Consider the following 27150-nt stretch of genomic DNA (forward strand, 5'->3'; position numbering starts at 1 on the left):
TTTCAGTCTTACTAGAAAGTTGCACAGAGGGGTCACATCACGTGCTTTATAATGATTTCTTAGCTCAGCACTATTATTTGTATTAACTAAATCTGATTTTTTTTTTCAAATACGGTAGCAATTAAATTACTTTGCAAGATCTAATTTCCATAACCCCGAATTGATTTGTATTAGTTTATCCTCCTCCTTTAATTCTTAAAGTTAATCAAACTCCCTAACAGTTGTTACATCATTTTCATAGGAATTGGTGTCAACTGACAACTCCATGATTACCAGGATGGTTGTCTTTACCCATTGAAATCTTGGCATCCCCATTAACTTACACAATTTCTTTGCAAATTCCACATCCTGCAAGACTTACTGCAGCGATCCAAGACTTTTGTTGCTCAGGTCTTGTAAAACTCTGGGATATGAATTCTCTGGGTCTTCTGATCCAGAGCATCTAAGTTTTGTGTTTGCTTTTTAACAGCCACCTGCAAGCACCATGGAATGACAAGGCTTTTGTCATTTCCTATGACTACACTGCCTGTTTTTTTCAATCCATAGAACAGAAATATTTATTCTGCATCTATCTTTTGTATTACCGTTAACTACTCACTGTTATGATTCCTGTTTCCACACAGTAAGGGGCTTCTAACCATGGCCAGGAATCTTTGGTTTGCCTCCTAAAGCGTTCTTCTATAAATATCCCTTTAGTTTTGCTGGTCATACACATCTCCTTTTGGGCTTTGCTTCCTTTATCAATTTTCCATAATTCCTGGATTTCAATATACACTAACTTCCCCCTGTTTATTTGTTCTATTTTTATACCGCTTGTTTCACTTCACCTCTTATCCAGGCCGGCTCTTTTTAACTAATACCGCCGTTCTGAGCGCAGCCTTTCGAACACCTCGGAGAATACCTAAACAAGAATCACCGATATTTTCTTTCTGCATCCTTTCTTCCTCCGGCTGAAGGGAACGGCCGTCGATTTCCTTTGGGAAAAACGCGCCGGGTGCGTTTCCCAGGGTCCAGCCGCCTCCGCTTGCGGGTGAGCAGCGCCGGCGTTGGGGCGCGCGCTCGCCGCATCTAAGCGCCGCCGGGTTTTTAATTCCGTGCTGAATTCCCCTTCCCAGGGGAGATGAGCTCTGCGACCGGATTCCCCCGCCTTGAGGGCACCGTGGCCTCAGCCGAGAAACCCCCACGCCCGAGACACTTCCAGCGAGGCGAGGCGGGCGCGGCAGAGAGCGCGGCTGCGGGGGGGCGGCCCGCCGGCGGCCAGCCCTGCGGCGGGGGTGCCACCGGCTGCCCTGCCCGCGCTGCCCGCCCTGCCCGCGCTGCCCACCCTGCCCACCCTGCCTGCCCTCCCCCGGGGCCCGCTGCCGCTCACCTGGCTCGCCCCTCCCAGCGCCGGCGCTGCCAGCCCCGAGCGGGGCGGGGGAGAGGGGCAGGGGCAGGGAGCCTCGGCCGAAAGGCTCGCACAGCCCACACCCACACGAGTCACCGCGGGCGGAAGGGGAGCGTCTGCGTGACACACACACACGCACAGAGCTCCCCGCTGCTCCGGGGCGCTCCCAGTCGCTGCCGGCATGGGGAACATAACCTGTGTTCCCCAGGCACCTGGGGGGCTCAGAGGCTCTTTCAGAAGGAAGCCTTCGCTGAAGAAAGAGTAAGTACGCTTGCTTTTACTATGGACTGCTTTCCAAGTGGTGCTGGCTTCCCTGCCGACTTTCCCCCGTGCGATGCCCCACGCAGAACTGGGCGAGCAGCTGAGCCCTGCTCGGGAAAGCCAGGAGTTATTTCCATGCTCAGCAGAATCGGGCTTTTGCGTGGTTTCAGAGGGTGCTGTGCAGTGCCAAGCGCCGTCAGCTCGCCGCAAGTGCCTGGGAAGGAATTCTAGGGCTCTGCTAGAGGAGTATCCCAGTGACACTGCCCCCAGGAGAAAGGCAATTTGGTTCATTTCACTTCAAAAATTAAAACTCCCCTCTGTGGGACAGGCAGAATGCCTGACGCTCCTTGTTTTCACTTGCATTTTTTTCTATTCACGATGCCCAGAGTTGCGGTGTTGTGTTGTGAAAAAACAACATTCACACTCCTCTGACTTTAGAGAGAAAGCCCGAAATCCCAACACTCTGCCCATACGATTTGACCTGTGTTTGTAACCGTGAAGGAAGACGCAAACAGAAAATGTCCGTGAAATCCTCTGGGGGCTTTGGTGCTGGGCTGGCCAGGGCAGTGTTCAGGTACCACAGCGATGGACGGCTGCCCCAAAATAGTCTGCCAGGGAGTGCAGCGCAGGCTTCCCTGTGCGCTGCCATCGCTCCCATCAGCACAGTCACAGTGCTGCTGCCGGTAGCTCAGCACACATGAAGCTGAGCCCTCTCCATCCTGAGCACCCTGGGCTGGAAAGGGGGTCTGTCAGGAGCCAAGGTGATTCCTCACAAACCTGACCGCCCCATCAACGTTGGGTTCAGTATATGTGCCAGGCTTTGAGACTAACCCGATAAATTCTGCTAGGCTGAGGGGTTCCTAATCAAGGGGGAACATGGAAACTGTCCCCTTGGTCTCCTGTGCTGCCATAAATTGGGAGCAAACCTGTAGGAGTCTGTGGAGCTACTGTGGGGTAAAAGAGAGGGGATCAGCTGGGGAATTTGGACCTGACATCCCCTGACATCAGGTAGCTGCAATGGAACAGCCAAGCCCCAGAGCACCTCCTGTCCCCGCTGACTCTGGCTTCCCATGAGCATAGCTCTCCGTGGAGGTAAGCCTGGTTTCTGCTGAACTAAATGCTGCAATCTGTTTGAAAGAGAGAGCAGGTGCTGGGAAGTCCCAGCAAAGCAGTCCCAGTGCTTCTTAAACAGCATCGATAACTCCTTGTTAATGGTGTGCGTGCAAGGAAAAGCTGGGCGCCTTGCTGGGAGTGGAAGGAAAGAGAGAGGAAAACCACAAAGATAGAAATAAAACCTGTTTGTGAATAGATGTTGGTGTATGTGTACATATGCATCTCCACTCCAGGGGCTGTGGAATAGTTGTCAGGACTGGATTTGGTCTTTGTGTTTTGCAATGAAACATCTAGTCCCTCTGCTGATTTGGAGACACAGATGAGCCTAGCTGATCGTTTGGTTATGCAAAGACATGTAAAAAAGCAAAGAAACACCAACAAGTGCAACACAAATGCTATTACAATGCTCCCAGGCTGTATCAGCCCTTTGCTGGGCTGGAATGATTAGAAAGCCCATGACAAATTGCTTACTTAGCTTTCTGGCTTCCTTATTTCTGGGCAGGATTCACTATGCATCAGCCTAGATCTGTGTTTGCATGTGTGTTTTGGTTTTTTTCTCCCCTCTGTAGACAAAATGGCAAGAAAAAACTGCCCAGCTTTTTTGGTATAGAAGGAGGGCGGGAGAGAGATACGACCACAGACAAAATTCTGCAGTATATTCCAGGAAAGGCAAGTACAAACACATCCAACCCCCCTCCCCACTGCTCCCAGAGATTATTCCCACCCACCCCAAGGACAGCACTGGGCGTAAGAGGGACGATGGGTCTGGACCTGGGGGTAGCGGCAGGTCTGTCTCAAGGAGATGGAGGCCACATCTGCAGCCCAGGAAGGGATGAGCCCTGTGCGCTTCACAGTAGCAGAGCTCGCTGCTCCAGGGTCCCCGTGCAGGTATTGAGGGGACCTGCCGTCAGCCAAGACGTGTGATGAGGTGGGAAGGTCGAGCTGAGAGCAAAGCAGGCAGCACGGTGGGAACATCTCGCACATCTCTTTGCTCTTGGTTCTTTTGTTTCTGGGTAGCCTGTGAAGGAAGGGAAAATTAGAGCGAGCATTCAAAGGTGGGATGATTCATTCCCACGCTGGAATGAGACGGAGCAGGCAGCGTGTTAGCAATAAGCCTTGAGAAGGTAATCAGGAAGGGCAGGTTTGTCCCAGGCATGTACCAGCCTTGTGGCCATATGGCCCCTTTCCCAGCACCGCTCAGGGAAAGCAGAGGTGAAACGATGAACCCCAGTATGTTTGCTCAGTCCCTTTGGGTGGGCCAGGGATGTGGACCGAGCTTTGGGGCCTGTTGGGCTGTACTGTGCATGCATCTCCTCACTGCGTGGCAAATAGGCTACGTGGATATGGGGAAGGGGAAGCTGAGGCAGAGACTCACAGCTAGACAGAGGTAATTTCAGAGACGGTCGGCAGCAGGACATGGTCTCTCGGGTTTCAAGCTGCTGACTAGGTGTATTTCACTGGTGATGAGGCACTTGTCAAGGGCTTCATGTATTGCAGGACCCAGTTCTGAGCAGCCCTGCTCACGTACTTTGGGTTGCTGCAGAGATTCAAATGTCTGCTCCTCACAAGCAAGGATCCTGCACTCCCTTTCCCTTCAGCTGCTCCCAGGTTGGCCCTTTCCAATCCAAAGGACCTTTGCTTTTCCTCATGTGTGCCTGAGAAGGGAGCAGGACTGGGATCCTACTCCTGGCTTCTGAGGTGGCCGTGGGTGAGTGCCATCCTCTCTCCTGGGGAACGTGTCCTCAGCTGTACATGTGGGAAGCACAGCAGAACTGCCCTTTATTTGTGAATGAGATTAATGGGCATGTGGCACAGGCATGGTTCCCTGCGGGACTCGGCTGGCATCCAGAAGGGTTGAGCAGCACTTGACGGGACCAGGTCCCAGATGGATCCTGGATACTTCCCCTGGGGAAGGAGGGAGAGCTGCCGTGTTAGTGGATCCTGGAAAATGAATCCGGCAAGCCGACAGAACAAAGGTCACTGAGAGATTATTCACTTGGGAGCACAAGAGAGTGTGGGATTTCTTCAGGGAAGGAAGGAGGGTGGAACAGTTGTTTAGATGTTACCTTTGCCTGGGGCAGATGGGATTCAAACGCCCTGCTCAGCCACAAGCTTCTTGTGTGGCCTGGAGAAAGCCTTGGCTTAGCCCCTTTCCCACTCCCGTCTTTTCAGGAGAAACACCTCTGAGAGCGGGAGGTGACCAGCTGCTGCGGGGCCGGGTTAGAGAGGAGCCATCAGCACGGGACTCTCACCATGCAATCTCAGAGGAGATGGGGTTGCCAAACCTCTGGCCATGGCAGGCAGTTTGGGACTGGGGCAAGTGACATCCCTGAAAACCAGCCCTCCTCTGCGCCCCGCCAAGGGCAGCTGGCACACAAAGCCCATGCCTTTTGCTCCCACCAGCCTTCTGCCCTGTTTCCCACACTTCCCAGTTATGGCTTCTGCGAAGCCTAAGCAAAAGTGAGGGTGGAGGATGTGCCAGAAGAGCGGTGCTTCTCATTTGCTGCTTCTATCATTAAACAGCAGCTTTTGGAGCCCCAGGGCACCAGCCTTGCAAGGCTGAGCTCTTCCTGCTGCCAGGGTTAGTGATTCAGCTGGGAGTCACTGGGGTCTGCAGAGGCTGAGGCAGGTTAATTATTAACTTGCTCTACCTGTAGGATGAGGCATCTGAGACGGAGGGAGAGCACGAGAGAACATGTCAGGGCACTTGCGCTGCCAGAGACCCGCTGCTTCGCCAAACCCTGAGAGAAACCAGGTTTCCAATGATCTGCACTGCCTCAAACCCAGCGGGGCAGCTGAGCTAACGGGAACAGTGCTAATCAGGATGGGGCTGGGGGAGGAGAGCGCTTGCCGCCAGCACAACCCAGCCAGGGGAGCGAGCAGCTGGCTGGGAAGGGTTTCAGAGGAATGATAAATGCTAGTTCCCTTTCATTTCGGCTGCACGCTGAGGCATCCCCACGGTTTCGGGGAGTGCGTGGGCCGGGGAGATAAGTGATGCTCGTGGAGGAGGCTGTGACAGCTCTGGTCCCCGACCCTCACAGGACATCACGGGGTTCCCAGTGCTGCTTTTTGGGGGATGGCCAGATGCATGCCACGCTGGTGGCTATACCTGTCTCAGAGGGAGCAGGGATGCGCTTGTGGGCCTGAGCCCTGAGACACCTGAGGTTCAGAAGGAGCTGTTTTCTCTGGAGCTTGGGTTTAGGCAAGTCCTCCACATCCTGGGAAATTGCTGTTGTACCTAAGCAGGTGACCAGGAGTTTATGGGAAGCACTGTCAGCCTCACAAAGGGTTTTTGTTGAGTGCAAAAAGCTGACCAGCGCTGGCTCAGGCCACTTCTCCAAGTAGGGGACAAGGAAACCATAGAAGTTGCAGATGGACAAAACAGATGAGCTCTGCCCGGTCCCCCAGGCTCCCTCTGTGGCCAGGGCAGGATGGCGTCTGATGCCGCCTCTGTGCCACCCAGTGTAAGTGGACTCGCAGAGAGAGCCACAGAATTGGAGGTGGCAGCTGTGGCCACTTCGCCCATGCCGCCCACCAGCCCGCTCGGCGGTGCCGTCGCCTACAGCTGGACAGTGTCGGAATGAAAAGCAGCGGGTAGGAGCTGGGCGTCACTGCTGCCCTCGGCGCAGCGCCAACAGGCTGTGCTCGCTTTGACCGAGGACTTGTGCTGTCTGTTGGGTTTACTGATGTCCAGCTCCCTGCTGCTGCTCTCCTGAGACGGGGGCAGGAATCTGTGGAAAGCTGTGCGGGCCGTTCTCCTTGCACATACGCAAATGTTGTAGTCCTTTGGGGTTTCACAGTGGCACCCCAGTGAAGGACATAAAATTGCTAGAAAAAACCAGGAGAGACCTGCCTGGTTAAAAGAAAAAAAAAAGACAGAAACAAAGACCCGAACAGTCCCACTTCTTCCTGCGAAACCACAATGCCTGATCATGAGTGATAAGACTGCTGGGGCTTGAAAGACTGGCGTGGCTCGGGCGGACGGGCCCTGCTGCGTGGGAGCCTGCAGCTGAACGGGCGGCAGGAGATTCCAGTGATGTGATCCCGTTTTGTCCATGGCCTTGGTGGTGCCCCCATGCTTAGCCATTAAGTCCAGCTGTCTTGCTGCAAACCCTTGCACGCTGGGCTTGCTAGATACATGTTTGGGAGAGGGAGGTATTCCGCTTAATTTGTTTCGTGCCACTTGAACAGTGACAGCACTTTCCCTCCTGGCCCCGGGAGCGTCCCTGTGGAAGCTGGTAGGTAGGCTGAGCCAAAACTGCCGCTGGATTCCCAGCTCCCAGGTTGCTTTTGCTTCTTGGGGCCTTACTTATTACTGGGGCATTTGGCTGCCGTGTCGCAGGCAGCAGCATCGCCCGGGCAGGCGGTAGCCGGCGTTGCTGCTTATTTCCGTGTCTGTAATTTCATTACTTTATCCTCTCCCCGCTCCCTGTTGCTGGTTGCTGCCCTTACCGAGCAGTGTTTTGTTATTGCTGCCACAGCTGTCAGATGATCGGTTGCTCTTTGTTCTGACGGCGGCTTGTAGCACAAACGTAATCTTTTCCTTCACTTAATTGCCTCTCAGTGAGACCATTAGTTGGCAGCCACCAGGTTCCCACCTCCAGGGGAGGACCTGGGCATGTGTTCGTGGGTACTGCGTGGAGCTGGCTGGAAAAGCTGGAGGGAGACTTTGAGCAGAGAAAGGGTTAACCTGTGTCCTAAAAAGAGTTGCCTAAATTCAGTGAGGCCCTGGAAGGAACCCCAGGCTTTGCAGGTGAAAGGGTCCCGACAGCATCAGGTTCCTGTTACTGGTTCACCAGCTCCCTCTGGCCCGAGCGCTGCCGGTGGCTCTGGCGTGGTTATGAGAGGGGTTAACCTCATGCCGGAGGGGTGAGTCATGGAGGCCCCAGCAAGACAGCTCTGGTTAGCTCTGCTGGCTCGTCATTTATCATGGGGCTTAGGCAGCTGTCTCCTTGGCGCAGCGTGCCGGCAGCGTGGCACACGTGGGCGGGCAGGCCGGGCGGCGGGGAGCGCTGGCTGCTGGAAGCCCCCGGCTGCGTGGGGCGGCGGGGCTGTCGCTCGACGCCTGCTGAGCCCGGCAGCCCTCTCCCTGCTCGTTCCTGGAAATGCTGTTTGGACAGGAGCTGTGAGCCCCAGGGAGCCACATGCCACCGCTACACCCCGCCTCCCGGCTCCAGCACGGCCGTGCCCTCGCTGGAAGTATCCCCAGGAAACGCAGCCGCCAGCTCTCAGAGTGGGGTCCCGCCGCGGGGGCCCCTCGGCCAGGCGACTGAGCAGCGGGGCAGGCCTCGCATCTCCCGCCCGCCTTGCTCTTTTGCTTGGGAATTAATATCCCAGCGTCTGTGACACGTCTAACAAAGCTGACACTTAAGACTGAGATACGCAGGTGGGGTGTAGACCTGGGGGGAATCAGCGGTGCCCGTGGCCTCGCTGGGACACAGCCCTCCCCTTCTCCCCCAGTCAATCAACCAACCCCCAGAAATAAAACTTCCTTCCCAGAGGAACTGCAGGGAGAGCTTTTCACCCCGGGATTTATGCGGTATCTAGGCAGTGCAACAGCAGCCCCAGGCTGTGAGCAGCGCAGTGCCGTAGGGGCGTGCCTTGGTGCCGCGGCACAGAAGGAAGAATTTCTGTATAATTGGAACGCAGGAGATAAGGGAACCCCCCAGCCCTGAGTGCTATCTCCCTCTCACGTCAGCCCTTGCTCTCCCCCGGTGCTTGCTGGCTTCCCGTAGCTTTTTGCGCTGACGATGAGCAGCTTCACGACTCAATGCCTTGCAGCTGCTTTTATGACTGTGGGACTCTGCCTCAAAAGTGTCTGGGCACCTGAAACAACAAACTCCACCTAGAGAAACGAAGGGATCTGAGCAGATGGGAGAGCTGAGGAATCCAGGTGGAACTAGAGCAAAGAAAACCTTTCCACTAACCTCAGTGGAAGGCAAGCCAGGTTTGCTTAGCCTTGGTCGGTTCTTGTTCCAGTGAATTTGATTAGGATGGCAGGAGGTCATCATGGAGTTGGGAGACCCTAAATGTAGGATGGGCTTCTGCACCTCCTCTTTCCCGACCCAGAAAACCTCCCTTTAGGTCAGCACCTCTCCCTGCCTAGAGAGGACAGCCTCCCCGCAGTAACCGAACCCCAGCTCCACGCTGGCATGGAGACCCAACAATAAACAGCCCGGCCTGGGCGCCTGCCAGGGCGCCTTTCCGAGGAAGCCCTTCTGGGAAGGTGTTCTGGGAATGTCTCTTCCAGACATCATGCTCCCACCTCCCACTGGCTCTGATTTGTTTTTCCTGAATCCTTGGTACAGAATATTCAGAACCAGGAAAACCAGAAAGAAAACTTGGACCAGAGGTTCCCCAGCCTGTTCAAGAAGGGCCGCAGGAAAACAGTTGTCAGGAACCTGGGGAAAATGATCTATTACTCCAAGGTCAAGTTTAAGTTTCAGCACTGCCAGGTAAGCTGCGGCGCCTGTTTGTGGGCATTTCTCTTCCCAGGCACGACCCTGCAGGACTGAGAAGTAAAGTGTGATTCTGGGAAATGTGACTTACGGAGACTTCCTCAGGCTACTGCGTGGCCCAGGGACTTCTGCTGCCACAAGGTGCATGGGTACCGGCCGGCACCCACCGGCTCCCATCCCAGCAGGGACCTGGGTCCTGCTTCCGTGCTCAGCTGCCAGGCTGGCGGCAGATCCACCAGGAGAGATGCAGTGGTGGCCCTTGGATAAGCTACCACTGGCTTTTCTGTGCATAGATCATGTTCCCCCCAGAGGGAAGCTGGGAGGAGGAAGGTGTCCTGAGAGAAACCCCAAAATGTGTCTTTTCTGCAGGAGGTGAATGACTGCTTCTTGGAGCTGTTCCAGTCTTACCTGTACTTCCAGTCTATGGGCTCCAACGGACTCACCTACCAGGTAGGGCATCTCCCGGACACACTGGGGCAAGCGCCGGGGCGGTACGGCCAAGCTGGGGACACTGGGTGGATGGGGCAGGACAGGACGGGACGGGGCTCTGCTCCTGGGGCTGCCACTGGCCTCCCCTAGGTGGTCTCAGCAAGTCCCTTCCCGTGGATGCCAAGCTCCTGGGGAAAGAGAGCCTTTCTTCCTCAGGACTGTACCCCGACAGCCCCAGTGCTACCTGCACCCTTGGCCTTGTCTGTGGGGAGAGATAAAGTACCCCACAGAGGTGGGATAGGGGCTCATGCAGAGTGGGCAGGCATTGGGGGGGGCGTTTAGGGCGTTTAGGCTACCTGGACTTATCTCTGTGTAGAGCACCAAGCACAGAGCGCTGTGCCTCGGTAAGGGTCAGAGCTCTATCGCTCAAAATCCCACTGACCTCGGCGCAAATGGGGGACTCGGCCCTGGCTTCTGAACCGAGGGGCAGTTCTTCATCTGCAGGGCAGAGAAAGAGGCATATGGGAGAGGGTGGGAAGAAAAATGTGAGGGCAGCCTTGGGGAGCTATCCTGGCAAACCATTCATCGATCTTCTAACCTGACGAAGCTGGTGTATTACAAACAATAGGCTGTTTTGCACATGCAGCCAAAAAATCGCAGCCGAACAAACAGGAAACCTTGAATGTGCTCTCCCTCTGCGTGAGTGTGTAACTAAAACTGAGCATGGCTGTTTTGTACATGTTCACAAAATTTGTTCCTTTCAGAAATGACTTATTTTCTTCTAGGTGACTTGAGGTTAATGCAATATGCCTATACAATCTCGAGTCATCCAGCAAGCCAGCCCTCAACTGGAAAGACACACGTCAGAATACAAACGATATTACAAAATCTCTCATCTACTTTATAAGCAGTTCCTTAGATTATTAATTCTAGTGGAATTAAAAAGGAATTAATGTGCCAGTACTGGCCCCTAGACTTTGCAGCCATTAGCATCTTTTAGAGTCCTTGTTTAGAAAGCCCAAGACGGGGAGCACAAACTTATCATCTGTTCCTGTGCTTTGTTATAGTGGGACTCTGATGAACTGGAGGATAGAAACCGGACAGCTCAATTTTGCTTTATGGTCATTTCCATCTTCTGGCTTTCTTATGTTAACCCAGCAATGGTTTTTTGAGGTTTCTCTTAAAACTGAAAGACTTGGAATATGAAGAAAGTGTTCTTGCCAGCATGGCAGATGATTACTGCAGTACTGCTGGACCTGTTTCCTCTGGGGAGTGTGCTGCGTTGGCGTCCCAAACCTTTCCCCTCAGAGCAATGTTTTGCCGTCTAATGCTGAGCCACGGCAACCTGCTGGTGCCGAGTCTGGATTTCCAGTCTCTGACGGCAAAGGGCATTAATTGGAGAGCCTGCCTGCAGGCTGCCCCCCAAAATAATGGTGCATTCTTCTGATGCAGGGACTGCTGCCTTTGAAAGAGCTGAATGTGTGTGAAATCGAGCATGGGAAGAGCACTGGGCAGGAGGATCATGCTTTCCGCATTGCAGGTTGGTGCTTCTTCATTTGCTTTAAACAGAGACCGGCGGGTGTATGAATCACTGTCTCTGCTTTTTGTCCCGCTCTGACCTAGTCCCAGAAAAGAACCACATTGTGGAAAGAGGTTGCAGGGAGCTGAAGCTCTTCCTCCCAGCATTTGCATCTTTCCCTCCAGGGCCTCCCTGCCCCTAAACACCCGGACAGTGATGCCCAGGGCTGCAGGCAGGGAGGGGACTGGATAGGGAGCACAGAGGAAGGATGGGCCTGCGCCCCATCTGGTCAGCAGTCAGGACTCATGGTGACAGTTCCCACCTCCACCCGATCATTTGCTCTTTGTGCACCACATTTGAATGAAGGAATGGAATACGACAAGAAGAGTCAAGTTGCGCCAGGGGAGGTTTAGACTAGATATTAGGAAAAACGTCTTTACTAAGAGAGTGGTCAAACATTGGCTGCCCAGGGAGGTGGTGGAGTCACCACCACTGGAATTGTTCAAAAAATGTGTAGACGTGGCACTTCAGCACATGGTTTAGCGGGCATGGTGGTGTTGGGTTGATGATCTTAAAGGTCTTTTCCAACCTTAATGATTCTGTGAATACAACTCCTTCTCCCACCTTTCGTTGCCATATAAACCCCGAGGCCAGGGAGTGCCTCCAAGCAGGCACACATACAGCACAGCGTGTGCTGATGTATGGCTCTGCTTAAGTACACAGGATGGGCAACAGTGCCAAGAGGCAAGTTGTCTTTACCAATAATGCCAGGCCGGTGCTATCAGGACCCAACGTCACTTCACCAACTCTTCCCCCACCAGCACTTCTGCCTCCACAAGCTTTTTAAACTTTTCTCTGAGTGATCTTGCTTTATAAAAGTTTTCCTGGGATAACAATCTGGCTGCAGCTTGGCTGGAGCCTTCTTTGGGCTTAGTCATTGCTGAATTACAGCAGCCACAAGCCCTCAAGAATAGTCGTTAAAGCCTGAAGTACACAAAAGTAAGTAAATAACCCAGTAACAATACAGAGCCAAGAAAGCTCATTTGTGTCCTAGGCCCACTGTCCATGTACTCTGGTGTCCTGTGTTAGAGAGAAAGTGATACAATGGCCACTCAAACAAAAAAAATTACATGAAATATAAAAAGGAGCTGGTACAAACAACCCATCAATTTTAAGCCTACTGAGTTGTGGTCTTGTTGCATGGCACTAGACAGGGCTCTTCAACCCTTTTTGGGAGCCCGTAAAATGAAGGAAAACTTCTCCCAGGCGTAACCTGTCAGGAGCGTCTGCACTGGGGTGGGTGGACTTGTTCTGCTTGTATTAAAACACGCGGGAGTGTGGCTGGGCAGAAAATTGCCTCAAGCTTTGTTGGGTTTGTGTCCTGCTTAGGCAAAGAACAAACCGAGGCCGTTCTGAAAGAGTGCTGTACATATCAGGAAGCAGCGACATGAAGATACCAGGGAGGTAGCGATATTTAGGATTGCTGGCAGATCAGTGGAGCAGTTTTGTTTTTCTGCTAGAAAGGGAGAAATCAAGGCACGGAGGGAATAGGAGCCTCGTCTGTGGCCACACAGGGTGAGGGTGGAAGTCTTTTACCTCCTGACTCTGAGACACAAAAGGCAGGCACCCGTTCTCTTGTGAAACCCTGGGGCGTCAGTGGTTCCCCATGAACTGCACTTTCTAGGGTAGCTCAGTCCATCAAAAGATGCTGGCACCGTCACCGGAGCGTGGAGGCAGAGCGTGAGGACGAAGCCCGGCAGCGTGCAGAGCCGCCCCTCGGTGCGCTGGCACGGAGAAGTGGACGGCGGCTGTGGACCGTCACCTCGGCCTTGTGGGCCATCTCTTGCACGGCCCCTGATGCTGATGAGGTTGTTGAGCACCTTGAGTGACCTCTGCCTCACCTGCAAATGCTGCAGCTCTTCAGTGCCACCGAACAGAGAGATTTGGGTGGGAATAAACTGCTGCTTCTCCAGGAAGGGGCTTTCTTGCTTCCAGTGTTCCTCTGGAAGCATTCGCAAGGAAAGAGGAAGGACAGGGCAGAAGAAAAGAGCACGAGGGCGGGCGCAGGTTGCTCAGCATGGCTGTGTCATGGCCCCGCCGCAAACGTGCCCTTGGGGCTGCGGGAAATGGCAGCGACTGAATTAGGAGCAGCCTTTCAGGCTCTGCTTCACGGCTTCCCCAGCAGCAACTTGCACGAGTTTCAGGCATGTCTCAGGCTTCAGGCTCAGGCACGAGTTTCCCTTCTCATTTTCTTTTCCTTTGGGCCCCCGTTTAGATGTGGCAGCACAAGCAGCCCTCAGGACACGTCTGAAAGGCTGGCCTGAGAGGAGGCGACAGAGCAGGCAGCGCCATGCTAAGGGTCATGCCCTTCCAGAAAGATTCCTGTTGTTTCTGTAAGGGCCTGGATGCCCAGAGAAGTACTCGGAGCGGCCAGAATAGCTAGAAAATGTTAGCACCTTTATACCCTCCTAGCAACTCTATAAAGTAGGGAATCACTCCATCTCCACTGCAAAGACAGGGAAACCGAGGCAAGAGGAGACGAGAGCTCCAGAGCCACAATGGTACATAGGCACCTGGATGCCCAGTAATGCTCGACACCTAATTACTGTAGTGGGTCTGAATGGAGTGACTTATGGAAAGTCACTCAGGAAGTCTCTGCCTCAGTTTCCCCACCTCTGCTTTGTCTTTATCAGTGCGTTTCCTGACAGAGTTGTTTCAAAGTCTCAATTAACTGTTGCTCATAAATAATGCAGGAATTACAGGATGAAAGGCTTCACAGAAGGGCAAAGTATCATGCTTATCCAGTGCACTTGCTTATCTGAATACTTCCAAGTCTCACAAAGCCAGATTACTGAGCATGAACCAAGTATGGTTTAATATGAGATCACCAGTAAATTATTAATCCTAACATACATTCTGCGGCCTGACAGAAATTATTATTCACATCACTCGGTTATGTCTGTAGCGAGTAGCAGAGGGTGTGTGAGACTTCCTTGCTCGTGCAATGAGCACGTGATAGCTGGAAGCATAAAATCAACAAGGTACAGGGCTGTTCCTCCCCGCAAGAGTGTCTGAGAGCAGCTTCAGCTTGTCTGGCACAGATTGTATTTGGTGAAACAATAAATAAATAGTGTCAGAAAGCTACTGGTGTTTTACATATTGAATATCAAAGCGAAACTAAGAAATAGCATTAAACTTTGCATTGAGTTAGGCTATCTGCAGCAGCACATTGTGACAGTCTCTGCCCGCAGAGATGCTTTTCACAAATTGTTGGGGACTTCTAAAGCTGATACGTGTCTGTTGATTTCAGTCTTGACTTTTGTACCATCTTTGATTTTTGTTCTTGGCCTGGTTTTGGGCTGAAAAGGGACTGGTGGTCAGAGCTGGACGCGGCTGCATGAGCAGGCGGTGCGAAGGTGCTGGAGCAGAGCCTGCCGAGGGGCTCCCCAGCAGCCTGGTGTGAGGCAAGGCGCTGAAGGCAGTGGCAGGGAGGACTGGGGCATGGTGTCAAGAGAGCAATGCACTCACAGGCAGCCCACGGTGTGATGTGCCGAGCATAACAGCTCCGGCCAGCTGATTACTCGTTGATGCTGCAGTTGGTGCCCTTAACTGCTTAGCTCACCTTGTGTCTCGCATACCTAGGTCCTCTGCTGAACCCCCTTATCGTGTTCTGCCCTACTGAGTCAGAGCTGAAGCAGTGGCTTTATCACCTGGAGAAACAGATCCAGCTAAACGGAGGCAGCCTTGGCTTGCCCTTCCTCTCTCAGGTTAGTGTCTTGGGACAGCGAGGGGTGCAGCTGCTTCCCGTGCTGTGGGCTCAGAGCTGAATGACCGGCACCGGTTGGGCGGCTGCTGCGCCGCTCCTGCTGCGTTCGGTGGGAGGGATGGTCTCCGCAGCCAGCCTCTCAGCCCTTTCCACCACACTTCCAGGCGCTCACCTAACACCTTCCTCCTCCAGAATCCCGAGTGCCCTGTGGGGCTCCGGGTGTCTCCTCCGGGCTGGAGAGCTTGAGCAGAGGGCTGGGGGTGGAAAGGGAGAGGGGCCCTGGGTCCACTTCCAAATGCTCCTTGCTGTGCTTGCTGCTCTTCCAAAATGTTGGCAGGAGGTGTGGGGTTAACTCCTGGCCTAATCCCCCTTTTCCAGGCCAGCTGCTTGAGCGGCTGGCTACGTCAGTCAGGAGCTGCGCCTCTGGCATGGCGCACGGGGTTTTGGTGCCATTCGTACCACTGCCAGCAGCTGCCGGGGCTGTGTGCTGTCTGTAGTTCAGCCCTTCCGATGCGCCAGCAGCACGTACCAGCCTTGCCAGAGCGCTGGCCTGGGCCAGCGTGTGGCCCCAGCTGCTTGCTGCCCGAGGCACCTGCCGGTGCCGGGAGCTGGCCCTGGGCAACGCACCTCACAGCTCTCACTTGCTTTAGTTATTCCACCACCCCTAAAATAGCCGCGGATAGACATGCTAATTACCCACACTTGACAGACGTGTTTTTGCTTGGGAGCTCCTCTGCCCATGGAGGAGCCGTGTAGTTGTGCATGGCCTTAGGGGCTTGGGTCTGTGCAACCAGGGTCGGGGTGAATGTGGGATTTCGGTCTGAATGGCTACCCCAAAGGTGCTCTGGACTGCTGAGACTTGACAACAACTTGCTGCGTTTCTGCTGTGTGTGTGCGCACGCAGCATCTAATTTTGGAGCTTGCTTTTTGTGCGGTCTCATGCGAGGGAAGGGTGCAAAAAGGAAGGCTTTGCAAGAGGGTCTGGCAAGACGTGGGTGCTGAAAGGGAGACCTGCCATCCAGAGGTGCCAGCGCCACAGCCGCTGAAGGCGCAGAGGTTTGGGTCTGGTCCAGAGAAATTCTCACACAGCTGGCTGCTTGTGCAGTTATCCACAGTCTACAAAACACTGGAAGGAGGACACTGGGACCGGGGCCTAGAAGACAGGACCAGATTCAAGAGACCTGTCTTCTCTTCCAGTCTCTGCCGAGTGTTTTACTTCCCTCCCTGTCTCCATCTCCCCACTTGAAAACAGAGGTATTCCCCTTTGAAAGGCAACATGCAGATGATGCTAGGTACCAAGTATGATTATTCAGTCCCAGCTGGAAAACTGGCTCCTGCACAGATTTATTTACTCTTTCCTGCTTCTGCCACACTTGAAAAGTGTCCTGAGATGCGCTAGCTAAACTCTTAGAAGAGGACATGCCTACGCTGCTTCTCAGTTCTGCTCCTGTCCCTAGAATGACTGGAAGCAGAGCTCCATGGGGAAGGAGGAGCTGCGGTGGTCTGTGCAGAACATGCCTGTCCAGGAGTGGAAAGGGACCCAGCGGGAATCCCTAGGCGATGTCCTCTGTGTTTCCAAAGTGAAGCTTCAGCATCTGCCTTTCCAGGTAGGACACACCTCTGGGGAGCAACCTCCCGTCAGCGTGGCTCAGAAAAGGCAGTGGATGGAGTAACTGGTGCAGACTCCTGCCTACCTGCTGCCACTAATCCAGTGGGTCCCTGAAGGGTCCTTTTACCCACATCCTGGGAAGTGGAAAAAGGTTTGTTAGGGCTCCTGTGGCCCAGCAGCGGTGCTTGGGGACAGCACGTGCATAAGCATTTGCAGGACGGGGCTGGCAGCTGGAGCTGGCAGGAACGTCCCGTGGAGCCCTGTTGAAGGGAAGCAGCTCGGCTGTTTCCAGAGCCCTTGCCTCAGGCTGCTGTCAGAGAGACAAAGGAAGGGGCTCTCCAGATCTGAGCCCTGGCTAGCTGTTCACAGGGAACCTTCTTCCTCTTTACTTTCCAAGGAGCAGCATGACCGGCTGTTGGTGCTTTACCCATCCACACTGGTGATAGTATCTGAAGAGCACAACAGCCTCTGTTTTAAGGTAAGTTCATTTTGGAGCACCTTCCTGCTCTCTCTCACCCACAGCGGCTATTTCGGCACTTCTTTGGCTTGTTGCTCCCCTCCACCTGGGTTCCCTTGCGCTGCTGGTGTTGGCAAGGGCTTTCCCTCCATGCTGCTCCCTTGCCAGCTGGCGGGTAAGCAGGCAGAGGGATGTTGCAAGCTATCTTCCCATGAGAAACACCTTGCCCTCCTACAAAAGCCCCAGAGGGAAAGGAGCTGGCTGCCAAGGAATCTGAGTCTCTGGGAGGAGGGAGGTTGGCATGTGTCTGTGTGGTTATGCTGGCAGAGAGCCTGGCGCACTTGCTTGAGACAGGAGCTGGAACAGCCCCAGAGAGTGCCCCCGCGGGGGCTTGGCCTCGCAGGCCCCTCCGTAGGGCCGCTTGAGAGCCGGCAGCATCCGGGCAGCATCCAGGCAGCACATCTGATGCTCGTGGGGAAGGGCAAAGGCAGTTACTTGGCTGGCGGGCAGAGAGGAGAGGCGGCTGCTGGGGCACTACGTTTGCTGCTCTTTCGGTGGAGCAAGGGCCCTGTGCAATGTCTGGGCATGCCAGCGGAACGGCCAACAAGGATGCGGAGGCCTGAGTGCCCCAGGGGATGTGAGAAGAGCTTCTCTAGTCCACTGATGTGTCTTTGCTTGTAGGAGCAACGCTGGGAGCATCGTCCCAGGTGGGCAGTGGCACTGTGGGCCCTGGGAGCTGCATTAGCATTGCCTGCAGCCTGAATGGCCCTTAAACTTGATTGCCAACATCCATCTTAGACACCATTGCGATGGCTATTAAACAGCCCTGTGCTTTCTGGCCCCGTTTTCCCATGCTAGAACAAATGTTCCAAAAAGAGTGCTGAACTGTCTCTGAACCTGCGGGCGCAGCAGGACTGGCACATGGCAGAGCAGAGCTGGGCTGCTCCTGCAGAGCAGCAGCATCCTTCTTGGGCACTGAGAAAGGAGCCAGTGACAAGGAAACCTTGCAGAGTTTGAGAGCTTGTGAAATTCGGTGTGAACTCACTGGGGTCCTTCTTCACATGACTTCACCACGTCCGCCTCAGGCCCCGAGCCATGCAGGCTGCTTTTAATTCAAGGGTTACCCCTGGGAAGACCTGCACAGAGCATCTCCCTGGCCAGAGGAGATGGCTGTGCCTGCAACGGGAAGGGGTGTGAGGAGGAACATATGCCAGCGAGAGCTCTCCTCCGTCCCCAGTGCAACAGCGAAGGGTGTTTTCCGGCAGCTGGTGGCTTGTGTGACACACCTCAGACAGAGCTTGTTTTCGGGAACGTGTTGTTTGCAGCTCCTGGGAATGGGGCATCACGTAAGGGGGCCTTGGGCTGGGCTCTGAGATTAACTCATCTCTTTTGAAACCTTAAACCAGATTTGTCTGCCCTGTCCGTGCAATGTTCCCTTCCCACGGTGCATGAGCGTCGGTCCCCGGGCGTCTCGCTCTCTGGGGTAATGGCAGGGCTCTGTGCAGCCAAGCGCAGGCAGGAGGTGATTCACCAGCCTGTGACACTGCAGTGGGAACCTGATTTTCCACAGGCATGTCAGGGCAGAGGAGCCTTCTCCCAGGGCTTCTGCAAATTAACTTCCCTTCCCTACGAGCAGATGCTGAGCCCCACAATTTGTGTGTGAAGGAATAGCCTGGCCCTTTTGTTCTTCAGTTTCATACAAACCACAGGAGCTGCCGCTGCCAAGTTTGCGTGTGGGACAGGGAAGGGGAAGGCAGGGACTGAGCCTGCCAGGACGAGGCTCACCCAAAGCAGCAGCTCTGGCTCACCCCTGGTGGGAAAAGGCCCTGGGTGAGGCGTAAATCAGCAACGGGGGAGCTGCTGGGGGGGCAGGTTCGCGCCGTGGCGGGGGGGATTGGAGGGGCTCTCTGCAGCCGATGTGCACGTTATTTGTGGGCTGCTGCTGCGCTTCCCCAGGTGGGACTGCAGCCCCCAGGTGTTTCAGCCCCCTCCCACAGACTGGGGGCTGTTGCCGTAGGGAGGACGGAGCACCGGGCGCTTGGGGAAACCCTGCGCGGTCGCCCTCGGTGCCGGAGGGCTCGCTCGAATGTGCCGGAGAGCTGAGGAGCGGCAGGAGCGGGCGGCACCGGCCCCCTCCACGCGCAGCCTCGGCAGCACCTGCGCCAGCTGGAGTGTCAAAGTCCGTTTCTTACAGCAGCAGGGGAAGACAAGTCATGGAGCACTCCGTGAGCTTTCCCTCCCAAGGTCAGCCTTCCTGTACCGCTCAGCCCATAAATCACTTCTGGTGCAGGAGAAATACCACAGAAGCCTGCATGTGCCCGCAGGCTACTGCAGAGAGGCAGCTGGCCAGCACAAACCACGGATGCCCGGCCGAGCTCCACGGTTCCCCTGTGGCAAAGCTGTCACGTCAGCCACATTCCCCAGAGCCTATGCAGCTGGGAGAGCTTGGCAGTGAGGACGTGATGAGAAGTTTCTGCTAGACATCTTATTTTGCAGCCTGTAAACTTAGGCAAATGAATCCTAGCCGATTGCACCTTTTGAGAGGACCTTCAGCTAAACGATGGGACTTTGCTCCCTGGTTTCTGCGCTTTCTCCACTGCCAGGCATGTGGGCGAGTGGCACGAGGTGGGAACGCGCTTCCCAGAACCTGCGTTTGCCATCCTGGCCAGGAGCTGCCCCCAGGGCCATTGCCACGAGCTGCCCTGGCCTATGCTCTGTGCCCATAGACAGGGTTAGGGTGACATCCCGCTGAGGCGAACGGGGGCTTCAGGAAACAAAGAAACGACAAGTCACTTGGTTTCCCCCTGCTCAGAGAAAGAGAGAGATGAGGAGTAAAGCAACATGCTTATCTGTGAGGTGGTTCCGCTGCAAAAGCTGCTTCAGCTGCTCTCCCAGGGCTGTTCTTGTTCCATTTGTGTAAGGAAAATTCAGCTTGGGGAGCCCCAAAGAGAGAGGAGACCTAGATCCTAATTCAATGCTGACAAACCCTTGGCCCTTCTGCCTGGTTGCCCGTTACAGAGAATTAAACTGTCAGCGATGACACCTGAAGGACATCTGGCAGCAGAGCGGGGCTGTGATGCGGGGCTGAGGATGGGGCGCAGCGGCAGGAGCAGAAGGGGTCTGGATGCTGCCCGGTCCTGCCCGTCCCGCAGAGCTCATGGGAGAGCTGGGCCTGGCACAGACCAAGGCCCGGGGCAGATGCGGGGATGGCCAAGGGACAGCAGGGTGATGGCAGAGAGGACGGTGGTGCACGTGCATGCAAAGGCACTATTGCACTTAGGGGCAATAGCACACGGTACCTTCTAACTCCAGTTTTTCCAAGGGCAGGTTGCTTTAGCTTCTCTGCCTCAGCTCCCTGATAATAGGAGCATACACGGAGTGCCTGCCAGGAGCAAACCCCACTCAGGTCACAGGACTGGCATTCGCAACTGTGCTGTATAGCACAAGAGCTCACATTTCACCAGCTCAACCCTGTCTTTATAAGATTTTGCAGGGTGTGGATTGTGGGGATTCCTGTTTGCAAGGCTGGAAGTCCCAATCCAGCAACTAAAAACTTGTTCAGGACCGTGTTTGCAAAATTTTCTGGAGAAGTCAGCCATTAAACTACAGGAAACTGTTGGAAACAGCTGGAATGGAAGGAGTGTTTTCCTGAGCTCAGGTCTCAGGAGGGACTTTGTAAGAACAAAGCTTACAGAAATGGCTTGCGTGGTCACGCTGGCTTCAGAGGCTTCGTTCCTGCAATAAGGCTGGTGGTGGGAGAGCGAGCTGTGAGTGGGGAGGGTGAGTTTACTGGGACAAGGCTGAGTCAATCTGCTGGAGACAGAGTTCTCCAACATGCTCCGCACCTATGGGAGTGTAGAGGTACGCAAGTCCTCACCCAGATTAGCAGCAGCTTGGGTGCCTCTCATCTCCTGCAGATCTAGCCTAGGGGATTTAGGCACTGGACTTCCCCTTCCTCACCCCCTTCCCTGCAGAGGACCCCGAGGGGGTTGCCAGCAGGGCCGAGCTGCACCTTCTCCCCATGCCACATGAAGAGCAGCCAGGCTCCTGCCAGCCTTGCCCGTCCCCACCGCCGGGGCTGCGCTGGGGGCTGCTCCCCTCGTGCTCCCAAAACTTTGCAGTAGGCTCCCAGAGCCTCTTGGCTTCCCTGACGGGAAAGCCCCTGTAGAAGCGGAGTTCTGCCAGCTAGGTGCCTGCAGAACCTCCATCCCTCAAGCGGGCAGGGGCAGCCAGGTCGTCCTCCCCGCTCCGCCTGTCTGCCGAGTGGCACGGGCTGTGCGCTGCGCTCAGCTGTGCGGTCCTAAGCCTGCTTCTCTCTCGACAGGGCGAGCTGCCGCTCAACGCCATCCAAGTGCTTTTTGAAGAGAACGAGAAAACCTCCTTTTTAATAGAAGGTGCGTGTCTGGCATGCCAAGGGGTGTGCTGGCAGCAGCCACGGAGCTCTCTGGGGTCAGGCTGGTTTCCCTAAGCTGCTGTGGCCGTCTTTCTGGCTGTGCACGTCAGCACCCAAGCTCTGTGAACTGAACGGCTTGGAAATCTCGGGCCGTCTGTGCCCCAGCTGCATGGCAGGGCCTGGCTCTGGTGGCAGGGAGAGGCTGTGAACCTGCAGCGGCTTGCACCCCAGGGTGCGCTTGTCACAGCGTGGCTGCACAGGTTCCCCCTCATTTAGATCCGGGCTGTGGTTGCCTCTGTCCTCCGCTCAGCCAGGTGCAAATGCACCGAAAGCAGTGTTCCCGTTGTCCCTGTGCCGGTGTCAGGGTCTCCAGACCCTGGGAGAACGTGGGGAGGGATGGAACAAGGGGATTCCTGTGGGTTTCTGAAGAAAGCAACATGGACTGTCTGTCAAAGCCAGTAACAGCAGAGAGTGATGTTTTTACAGGCCGACTAATCAATTCGATCCGGGTGATCTGCCGCAGCTATGATGATTACCAGGAGTGGCTCTACTGTCTCAAAACCGCTCAGTTTCGAAACGCCGACTCCTCCCTCTCTGGATCAGAGGGTTTCTCAGGATCAAAGCTGCCACACCCTGGCCAGGTAACAGATGTGGGTTTGCATGGTCATCAATAGACGTCTCCCAGGACTCCCGTCTGTCCTATCTCTGGCCACGTGTTAGTACTCTTGTGACACAACAGACTTTCCTTCAAGGCCCCTGCTCAAAGGCTGTCATGAAGTTGCTGATCCCTGCAAATTATTTTGAAGCCTACATTACATTACATAGGCATATATTATATTAAATTCCTTCAAAAGCAGACCCCTGACCGTCGACTGAGAGAGCGTTGTGCAGTGGGGCGTTGGAACAAGGACTAACATGCAAGACTAACAGGGGCACTGCAGCCGGGTGCCCGAGCACCCTTCACCCTGCTGCGAGCCCTTGTCACTCGTCCCTGTCACCCCTGCAAGCCGGACTCAGCCACCCTCAGCCCCAGAAGGCAGCACACCCCGCCGCACCGGGCACGGCTGCCCCAGGCAGCCGCTCGCCATGCGGCACGTTGGTGCTGGGCTGGGCTCAGGCGGGAGGACGGGGCTGGGGAGGGATGTGGCTGCAGCCCGGCAGAGAGCTGTTCCTACGCGCTGTTCTTCTCTCCCACCTAGTTTGCCGGCAGCGGGAGAGGATCGCTCACTTCCGACGGCCGTACAAACTCCTGGGCGTCAGGAGGGAGAGTGGCCACCTTAACACACGTCTCCCAGAACAGTGGCTCTCTCCCTGACGGACAGTCCTTTGTGCTGATGCCTGAGAGCAGGGTGCTCGAAGACCCCCTCTCTCCTGGCTATTCCCAGCCTCTCCATGTAAGTGAACCCCGCAAAAGCCTGGGACGCGTGTGGGGCCAGACGCTGCCTTTGAGCAGAGCGGTGTACCCAGGTGCCCGGATGGGCTGAGCTCGGGTCGTCGGGGTTCGCTATGCGGCATCGCAAATCCGGAGCCTGTATTTGTCCTGGCTCAGCTTTGTCACTGCTGATAAAGGAAAAGTCTGCTGAAGGGTCCCATCCCAGTCCTCCACTCTGCGTAAGGATTGCTTGTACGGGTTGCGAAAGGGCAAATGGGACTGTTGAAAGGTCAGGAAATCCCAAAGTAAAAGCCCGCGGGCGGGTGGAGATGATGGGCCAGGCAGGCCTTTGCTCTGACCCTGCGTAGCCTTTGTGCGTCCAGGGGCGCGCGTGGGGCACGGGCCCGGCCGCAGGAGTGTGCCGAGGCGCGAGCGCAGCACCGTGCCCGCAGCGGCAGCCCGGGCAGGGGAGTGCCTTGCATTGGCTGTGGCTGGCTCTGCGTACCTGGGCTGGCCTCGGGCGAGCCAGCTCCGGGGTCTGTCTTCTTGTTTCAGTGCCTGGCACAGGCCAACTGGCCAAGCATGGGGCTCCCTGCGCAGGACCTACGGAGAGGGGGCAGCGCCAGAAAGTCCAAGGGCAAATGTGGGCCTTGTGGCCAGCAGCTGCCCGGCCAGGACACAGAGAGGACCGTCTGCAGCCTCATTCCCGAAAACCCCAACGGCGAGCTCCTGTCCTCGGTGTACAACGAGCCGTACTCCACGCACAGCTCCCAGCATCACCCTGCAGCTCCCCCGCCACACCTGGACCTGAGCAGCGTAAGGGGACTGGGACGCGGTGGGGCTGCCCTCCTGCCTGGGGAGGGTTGAGCAGCAGAGGAGCTGGTGCACGGTTCGCACTTTTCTTACGGTGCTGCTTGCAGCAATAGCGGTCCTGGCAGGTGCTCCAGGGCTGGCGTGAAACCCGTTTCCATTTGAAAATGGAGGTGAGGTTAAACACAGCAAATGGAGCAACGTCTCTGGGAGCCCTGAGGTACTGGGCACTAATTCCTGAGGCAACACGAGCACCAGCGCTCTGCAAGTAGGAGTGCTATTACCTTATAGGACACAGCCTCTTCTTCTGAGGGCTTTCCAGCATGTGTCTATCACTGGTTTGGTGTGTGATGGCACATGTCCCTCCCCGCAGCCTCTGTGAGCATGCATCTCGCCCAGGGAAGGCCCCTTGCTAGCACAGATGGGGGTCAGCCCCACCATCCCTCACGGCTGAGCAGCGTTTGGGACTTGAATTGCAGAGATTCCCCACTCCGATCCCTCCTAGGCATGAATTACAAGTAGGGAACAACATGTCATGTTCCTCCTTCAATTCTGTCTTTTAGCTGAACAGATGGAGCTTGGTGGGAAGTCAGCCCTCTACAGCTTCCAGCTCCCTGGAGAAGCCGGCCGTGTCCCGGTCCCCCTCGTATGCCGACCCCTATACGCCCGGCTCCCCCGGAACTCGCAGCATGGCAGGCTCCAGCGTCCTGGAAGAGGTACCCTGCGCGTTTGCTGCTGGTTACGGCCCTGACTCAGCACACAGGCTTTTGGCTCCAGAAATCGTGCCTCGGGCCATTTCTTTTCCTGCTGTCTGCCTGAGCCTGAGCAGGGTGTGGGAACAGGAGGCCGGCATTTCAGGGTGGGGTAGAGCACAGCATAGTTCTCCGTTTTTTCAAGCCAGGACAGAGTCAGAGGGGAACAGGTTTCCCCTGTCTTATCACTGGATGCCAGCATCACAACAATCCCGGGAAGAGCCAGAAATTGCAAAACAAAGGCAGAGACTGTGATGTGACCCAGTCTGCAGAAACTACGGATGAGTCAGACACAGAGACCACTTGTATCCATCCCCAAAAATTCCAGCTGTGATAACTGGGGGCCTATTAAAGGCTACGTTTCTAGTTTTGCACATCTCTTGGGAAAAGACTATTTCTGAGTCTGTGGCTGGCATCCCCCATACTGCTGAAGTCCTCCCTTCCCTTGGAGGGTTCTTCCCGACTGCTCTCTGTCCTTCCTTGTCCCCTGAGCTCACAGTACATTTCATCCTGCTACCTTCGCATCTGGACAACTTCCACTACCTCTGTGGGTCATTGCGAGGGACCCGCAGCCATTCTTCCTTTCCCATCTAAGGCCTTCAGGATTGGAATGTAGTAGAATTTGCAGGGCAGGCAGAAAACCTTGGTTTGCCTACATCTGTTTGTAGCAGGGGTGGCTTACAGGTGGGAAGGAGCCAGCCAGTGTTCCCCAACTCTCCGTTGCAGGTATCAAATCTAGAGTTTGTTTTGGTTAAGTTCCTGCAGTGTCATGGACAGAGGGGTTCAGCACAGGCGAACGGATGCCCAGCCCTCCCGGCACCCCAGCATCTCTCTCCGCAGAAGAGGAACTGCAAGCCCCTGCCCAGCAGTCACTGCAGAGAGCTGCCTGCGGCTCCCAGTTACAGCGCGCCCAGCACCTCATGCCACCTCCAGCTGCGGTCTCCTGCTGATGTTTCTTATCTTGAAGATGTGAGTTTGTAAATGCAGTGCTAGTGCCCCACACTGTGCAGGCTGCAGGGCAATACATGGGGGTGCAGGGGTCCCAGCTTGCCTTTCTCCAGGCTGGAAGAGTGGTCAGTCAGTGCAGGGGTCTTGAGCCCTTGGCTGTGTGACGGGGTGCGTTGGGGAGCAGGGTTGGGGGAACCAAGAGACGGCCGATTCCTGGTGTGCGGTATCCCCGGATTGCAGTGCTAAGGCACCCTCGTCAGTGAGTCTCTTTCTTTTCAGGTCTCTTCTCTGCGAGAGGAACATCTGGGCCCTTCGTTGCAGCCACCAGGTGAGACTCTTGGGAGGCTGCTTGAGTGCTGCAGCCCACCCCGCCTCGCCGGTGTCTGTCTCCATAAGCGTCATTCAAAGCGGGGCTGAGAGGGAGCGTCTCATGCATGCCCTTCCTTCCTCCGGCTTCCCCATGGTGAGACCAAGTCTGTCCCCCTGCCCCTTGCCCGCTCCTGTCCGGTGGAGGCCATTGCCTTGGCTTCCACTCGCTGCCCACCGGCTCTGGCCACCCATCACACGTGGGGGCTTCTGGTTTGTTCTATGGCGCACTTGCAGCTTCCCCTGCTCTGCCCAGATCTAGTTGCCTCTGGGCTGCGATTTTGCTGACCCTCGTGTGTTCTCTCTGCTGGCGAAGGAGAAGGCAGCTGCTGGGTTGCTCGTGAGCTCTCTGAGCGATTTGGTCTGGTTTTCTGCAGATGGGAATTTCAGCACTTATGACCTGCCGGAGGCCAGCTGCCCACACCGCGACTCCGCAGCCTACCACGACTATGCCGAGCTCCAGAGCTTCCAGAGCGACTTCAGCTACGACAACCTGTGGGAAGCTGAAGCGAGGGAGCCGGGCACCCTGCACGCCTCCTCAGCTCCTGGCCAACAGTTTTACCAGGCCTGAGGGAAGTCCTCCGCAGCCAGGCACAGAACGGCCCTGGGCCCTCTTCTCACTGGGCTTCCCTCAGGGTGGGGAGCCTGGGGCGTACAAAGCAAAGCGAAGGGCCCCGCTCTGCGAAAGGCTGGTTCCCATGTCCTGGCAGGTCTGGAGTTCAAACTTCTCCCCTAAATCTGAGGATGGGGGTAAAGCACAAGCCTCTGTGGACACGGAGGAGCAGAGTGAGTGCCATGCTAAGGAGCACGATCTGCGGCTGCCCCAGCTCGGGGAGCCCTGGCTAGGGAACAGCATTGCCCCCCTGAAAATAAAAGGAAGAACAAAAAGCTGCTCAGGCTCCCTCAGATAAAAGGGGCTGGGTCTTCAGATGGAGCAGTCACTCAAAGGCCAAAGAAAAGGGCTGGTTGTTGGCAGGGTTAGTTTGATCATTTTCCTTTTTACCAGAGCCCTCAGGCTGGTCACTTTGAGGATCCACTGACCCCTGAGAACAGCAAATAAGGCAAACCTTCCCCCCTTGAGCACTGAAGTCTGCAAAGATGCATGAGACATACCCCATCATGGTATACAAGGTTGGTAGCAATTGCTGTGCTCACAGGATTGTCTTCCTGCAAGATCAGAGTTACCTGACAAAGATGGAGGAAAAAATCCAGATCTGGGCAGAATGGGATGTTCTTTCCAGTTTATGCAAAAAATTCTTGCCTGACAGTGCTGGCTCCAAACCATGGTGATGACCTGCAATATTATGAGCCTGACACCTTGGCAGATGGAATCACGGAATGTGCTGCCAGCAAATATGTCAAGTGGCTTGTGTTTACCAAGGTCTTCCCTGGAAAGGATGCCCTAGATTCCTCTTACGGGACTACATCCTTTCCTCCCACCCCTCTGCACATTACTGGACTCGCACTAAATGCTGCCTATGAATATCTAGGCAGGGAGGGAAGGAAGAAA

General features: G+C 55.3%; 1 protein-coding gene across 1 annotated transcript; it reads left to right on the plus strand.

Annotated features, from left to right (window-relative positions):
• Nucleotides 1-1287: 1287 nt before the first annotated feature.
• Nucleotides 1288-26211, plus strand: PLEKHN1 (pleckstrin homology domain containing N1; the record flags this gene model as incomplete). Its single annotated transcript, XM_082009400.1, has 16 exons — nt 1288-1648; nt 3331-3430; nt 9070-9216; nt 9589-9669; nt 11101-11188; nt 14810-14934; nt 16391-16540; nt 16940-17020; nt 21324-21393; nt 21879-22033; nt 22592-22786; nt 23320-23580; nt 24138-24290; nt 25083-25295; nt 25554-25602; nt 26018-26211. Exons 1-16 carry the CDS (start codon nt 1569-1571, stop codon nt 26209-26211), a joined length of 2142 nt encoding a protein of 713 aa, XP_081865526.1. The 5' UTR covers nt 1288-1568.
• Between the last annotated feature and the right edge of the window lie 939 nt (nt 26212-27150).

The sequence above is a fragment of the Phaethon aethereus genome (assembly GCF_964289735.1).
Source record: "Phaethon aethereus genome assembly, chromosome: 21".
Lineage (NCBI taxonomy): Eukaryota > Metazoa > Chordata > Aves > Phaethontiformes > Phaethontidae > Phaethon > Phaethon aethereus.